The sequence below is a fragment of the Myzus persicae genome, unplaced genomic scaffold, assembly GCF_001856785.1.
Source record: "Myzus persicae strain clone G006 unplaced genomic scaffold, MPER_G0061.0, whole genome shotgun sequence".
In the NCBI taxonomy this organism is placed as follows: Eukaryota; Metazoa; Arthropoda; class Insecta; order Hemiptera; family Aphididae; genus Myzus; species Myzus persicae.
The window spans coordinates 6646-12673 of NW_019101029.1; the positions used below are offsets into that span (position 1 = coordinate 6646).

Genomic DNA, 6028 nt, shown 5'->3' on the forward strand with positions numbered 1-6028 from the left:
AAGCTTTTTGGCTCAACAAATAAAATGTTATTGATATTTATAGAAAAAAAAACTAAAAGAATTGGAAACTAAATATTTCTGTAAATAGTTCAAAACAAATCAAAATATTTTGAAAATTTTGAAAATTTTATCATGTATAGAAAATGCTAATATAAACAACCAGTGAAAATGTCATGTATCTACTGTCTTTTTTTGTTTAGAGTTACACCAAAAACTAAAATCTAAAATATCGTAGCTAAGGCAGCTAGGCTGACATATCGTTTCAGTTCATAACCATTTTTCGTATCATAACATTCAAATTTAATACGTCCATTATAATACGTTCCTGGATTTTTGTTTTACCTTTGTGTGACAGTTGTAACTCTTTGTTGTACCATTTCTAAAACAATTTTAAACGTGTTTTTACTCAAACGGAATCTGGCAAAAAAATCTTGCTCATCCCATTTAAATAAATGGTCTATTCTTATGGATAATAAATATGGTCTTCGAGGTTTGTTGAAGTATTGATTCATATTACCCAAAAATTCAATTTCTTCATCAGTACTACTATCACTACTACTGCTGCTACTTAAATAAGCCAGAGCCATCTAAGATTAATTTTAAATACAATTTTTGTAATGTGACAATATCAAATAGTTATTTTTTAAATCAATGGCACTTACATTGAAATAATCACCAATAAACTATAAATAGAATTCAAAAAATCAAAAAATCAATGAAATAAATAATTGAAAAATCAAACAAAATGTAATCGCAAAATCAATATAATCTAATATTGTATACCTAATCTCTAGTTAAACTGTTTAACTAGCCAAATATCTAAGATTAATTAATTTTCGGTTAAAGTCCAGTTAAAATATTAATCCAGTGATCATAAAATCACATTTATGGTTTAACTGGGGATTAAGATTAACTGAAGTTTAAATTATCATAACTGGAGATTGATAAAACGGCCCTTAAAGTAATAACGCCTCATAACAACTATTGTAAATTAAAATAACAACACGTATAATGAACATACAATATAAGAATCTTAACAATGCGCTTCCATGCATGGGTTCATAAAATCTTAGAAGATTAATTTTTAATTTAACATGGAAGTGTATAAATATATAATATGGTCCTGATTAGACTATGGATTGCAATAAAGATTTGTATGCTATAATTTAAAGTTTATAGCATAGAATATTGCTCATCATGAACCATATTTTATAGTTCGCGCACGTGCATTGTTCATCGCCTTTTGTTTTTGCGCATACTGCTTTGCATAAGATTAAATGTAAAAGCGTGACATCATCTTAAGTTTATTGGTGGTTGCATAGCCCCCTCAAAACGTACAAATAGAAAAATTAGCCCCCTCAAATAATTGGTCACTGCAGGTTACAGTAATAAATAATAATAAATATATGCATGTTAACTTTCAATTCAAATATTGTTGGAACGTGAATAAAAACATTTACAGTTTTAGAAAAAAAAGTAGGATGTGATATATTTACTGATTTCATTGTCAAATGCCAAAGTCCATAGAGCACTGCAGCATAATAAATATTTAAGTATCAATGTATATTCGTTTATTCATTATTATGTAGTATATATAATTATATAAACGATATCAATTGAATCTAGTGACTGATTTTAATGCGCAGACATCGATATCATTATTTTCTTGGAATCGCCAACTGCATCGCGTTATCCACGCTATCATTAATAATATGTTATGAGAGCTAAAAATAGACGAAATAGTAAATGCCAATGTAAAATTCGACAATTTGAAACATACAACAGTGACATTTCTATTTCAATAATCATTAGCCATTCAACCATCGCCCATTGCGACGTATTTACTGTTAAGTGTCGTTTCGTTTTTTTTTGTTCGATATTTTTTTAAATATGTCCAAAAATGTATTTGACATATTCAATTTCAAAAAAAATAATGTTCTGACCGCCGATATTGAGCAAGTAATTAATTTTGCATTATTTGAATCATCTTCGACTGTAAATACAGGCACGGAAAAACAATCAAATAAACATTTAAAGCATAATAAATTGACTATAAGTGATTTGGGAACTTTAGACACAGGCCCTGTTCGTCCATTGCTAAAAGTAAGTATTTTTAGTTTTTACTTGTACTTGTAAAATATTGAATTCAAATAATATAAGACTATCATATTGAAGTTGATTCAATATTTTTTTTTATAACTGTAGACTTATCCAAAAACTAATTTTGGTTCTCAAAACCGAAGTTTTAATGATAAATACTATTCAAAATATGAATGGATTGAATATAGTATTGTGAATGATGCTGTTTTTGGTTTTTGCTGTCGTAATTATTGTACTGGAAAAAGTATGTTTAACAAATTTAATGATAGTTGGTACCAATAATTTTTATATTATAATCTGACATGTTCAAAATATTATATAATATACTCAATTGAGTAATTGACCATTTAGTTAACTGGATCAAGAGGGAAAAAAGGCAATAAGCAAAGTAAACTTGAAGCACATTCAACTTGTAAACACCATTTGACTTGTATGACTAAATGGGACATGTTGAAGGTAAGTCATCGGGTAGCATTCACGAACAACTATCTTCAAGCCATAAATTGATTGTTGAAAAGAATAGAAAATATATAAAAACTCTTATTGAAATAACCTTATTTTTGGGAAACCAAGGACTGGCTTTCAGAGGGCATGATGAATCTAAACTTTCTTCAAATAAAGGTGAGTATTATTATTAGTATTATTTAAGAAAATAATGAACCCCAATGAACATGTTCGTATGGGAGGCCATATTGTGTTCAGAATTTGTAATACATATATGTATTCATATTTTATTAAATAGGAAATTTTAAAGAAACATGTGATTTACTGGCAAAAAATTGCCCTGAATTTGAAGAAAAGTATAGCAACACTACTAATTTCACCAGTCATTTAATTCAAGATGAATTGGTAAACTTATCTGCAGCAAGAATTCGGTCCAAAATAACCCCGGAAATAAAATGTAATAAAGTATTTGGAATTATGATTGATGAAGCAAGGTACCTACTACCTATTACCTAACATTTAAATATTTAAGAATAAATGATTCAATATTAATAAATGCTAACTATTCACTATTTATACTTAATTTTAGATGTTTTAAGGAAGAACAGATGTCTGTATGTGTTGGATACACTGTTGGTCTAAATGTTGTTGAACGTTTTCTGGGTTTTGTAGACGTTTCAGAAAATCAAAATGCCGAATCATTATGTGCTAAAATATTTGAATTCCTTACTGAGAACCAATTGGATAAATATCACATTGTAGCACAATCATATGACGGCGCCAGTGTCATGTCTGGCAAATTTAATGGTGTTCAATCCAAAGTAAAAAACATATCCCTATGCTATTTACACCCATTGCATGGTTCATCGGATGAACCTTGTTGTCATTGATATGTGCAAAATCGTAAAGGTAATAAAAAATACAATACAATATTTTACTTTTTGGGAAAATTGTTGTTAAAATGTTTTTATTTTTTAGGAAACTAGAATTGTTTTCAACACAATAGAATCATTGTATAAGCACTTTTATCATCCTACTAAAAATAAAACTCTAGTTACTATGCAGAGGAAATTAGGAATTAAAATATCAAAAATAAATTCTCTGAGTGATACAAGGTGGAATTGTAGATGGAAAAACTGTGAGTCAGTTATAAACAATTATGAAGCAATTATTGCAGTTTTGCAAGAAGAAATAGATAATCAACTGGACCGTAATGCAAATGAAGCTATTGGTATACTCATATTATTTTTAATTAAATATTAATACTATTGTCCAATTATAAGTACCTGACTAATTTAATATGTTTTGAATATTTTTTTATAGGTATACTTTCAATAATGCAAAAAGGGTCATTTGTTGTTTTTCTATTCATTTTGCAACATGTATTATTCTCTATAAATATACTGAGCAACAAGTTTCAAGACAAAGCTGCTACATTGGGTGAAGCGGCTAATCTAATAAACAAAGTAATACTAAGTTTTGAGAATGCTAGATCTACCATTGGATTTAGTGACTAGTGGTTAGACATAAAAACCTTTTGTGATAAAAATGATGTTAAACTGATACTACCTTTTCAAACTCAAGGTCAGTATTGTGTTTGTGTACCTACTAAAAATATTTGTTTAAATATTTATTTATTTAAATTAATATTATTGAGTTAAGCTTATTAAATATGTTTATTATTAGCATCTAAGCGAATAAGACGTGAACCCAATGTTTTTGAAGATTTCATTCTAACAACTACTACTGCCGCAGAATCATTTCATAATATTGAAACAAATAGTACATCAGTCGAAAAATACTATTTTGTAAATGGCTATTTTAAAATATTGGATTGTATAATTGTCAACTTAAAGAAAAGGTTTTCAACTGTAAGTCTTCAAATGGCTGAAGCTGTAGACAATTTTATAAAATTAGATTTTAAAAAGAGTGAATTATTTATTAATCATTATAAGGTAATTTCATTATAAAAACTTGCTATCAAAATTTCATATTATTGAATTAATAAATAGTTAATAATGTTATATGTATATTGTAAATTATTCTTATTATTCTATTTCTAATTAAAGAAAATTGTTTATTTTCTAGGATTTATTGGATGTGAAAAGTATAAGTGTTCAATCAGAAATGCATGTTGTGAAGAACTACTTACATTTATCAAATGACAAAAGCAGTATTAATTTAGAAGCTTTGACTTCAGTACTTTCCAAAACTATATACCCTAACATGTATAAGCTTATGCAAGTTGCACTTACTCTTCCTATTAGTTCGTCAACGTGTGAACGTAGTTTTTCTGCAATGAGAAGGATTAAAACATGGCTGAGGTCATCCATGTTACAGAATAGATTTAATAACTTAGCTATAATTAGTATTGAAAATGATATTTCTAAAAAAATTGATAAAGAAGCCATACTAGATTTATTTGCACAAAAAAATAGATATATTATTTTAAAATTAATATTTTTTAGTTTCATTACAAAGAGATTTCATTATTAAAATTCAATTATATGTTTGTGTATCTAAGTTATATGCATAGTATACTATATCTATCTAAAATAAATCACGCTTAAGTCTTGAATGATGCTTAGAGTAATATTATATATATATTTTGTTGCTTTGATATGCAAAAAAGTATTTTTAAATATCAGCGCCCTCTAAAATTATGGAGAATTTTCGCCTATGATTGTCACTTAAAAAAATATGTGCAGTTTTATCATTAATCATACTTCTTATTCCTTGCACTAATGATAATTGTAATTACAATGAAGTCCGTCGCAACCTACCTCTTATAATCAACTGTTATGTTATCGCTTGTGTAATAAGCCGATGTTTTTACATAAAAACATAATTCCAAAGTACAGACGGCTACAACAACATCATGACTGTGCTGCCATCTCATGGGTGTGGGGTAATACATCAACACTAACATTTTTAAATAAATAAAAAAAAATACATTGCGACCCACCGAAGAAACTACGTTTACAACAAGACCGAAAAGAAGAGTCTTGATAAGTCAAGCGTATTCAATTTGTAATCCAAAACATTCAAACTTTAATACAGAATATTCAAATTCAATCTAACAGATAGATCAAAAGGTTTTTGATTTGGGCAACAAGGTATAAAGAAATTGTAACTATTTAAAACCATTTTAGGTCCATCACATTGAACAAAGTATTGAACTTACAAGTATAGCTAAGTCAAATGAAGCAAAATAGACACACATTTTTAGAATAAATCGGTCATGGTGAAAGACCAACTTTACGTACATAGTGTGTTAGGTTAAGTTTAACCTAACCCCCCACAGTAAATCGGCCACAAGTCGGAACGAGGATGGAACAAGCAAAAAACAATCGAAAGTATCGGGTCTGGGTTCAAAACTCAAAAGTTAGGCATTTCCTTTGCACTCCCTGTAAATCAGATACAAGTTGAGAACGGAAATGGAACAAACAAGAACAAATACAAACAATTGAAAACCCAGAGTTTG

The 6028-nt window shown here is 28.1% G+C and overlaps 1 protein-coding gene across 1 annotated transcript; it reads left to right on the forward strand.

Annotated features, from left to right (window-relative positions):
• Positions 1–2540: 2540 nt before the first annotated feature.
• Positions 2541–5759, forward strand: LOC111027416 (zinc finger MYM-type protein 1-like). Its single transcript, XM_022305790.1, has 8 exons — positions 2541–2721; positions 2843–3038; positions 3134–3365; positions 3523–3775; positions 3868–4053; positions 4231–4415; positions 4633–4743; positions 5697–5759. Exons 1-8 carry the CDS (start codon positions 2541–2543, stop codon positions 5757–5759), a joined length of 1407 nt encoding a protein of 468 aa, XP_022161482.1.
• Positions 5760–6028: the final 269 nt, after the last annotated feature.

Bases quoted from the DNA above. Each gene is read 5' to 3' on its own strand.
- LOC111027416 (XM_022305790.1), top strand. From the start codon at position 2,541: ATGGGACATGTTGAAGGTAAGTCATCGGGTAGCATTCACGAACAACTA. The intron at 2,722-2,842 runs GTGAGTATTATT...TTTATTAAATAG, and splicing joins TAAACTTTCTTCAAATAAAG to GAAATTTTAAAGAAACATGT. The intron at 3,366-3,522 runs GTAAAAAACATA...TTTATTTTTTAG, and splicing joins TTAATGGTGTTCAATCCAAA to GAAACTAGAATTGTTTTCAA.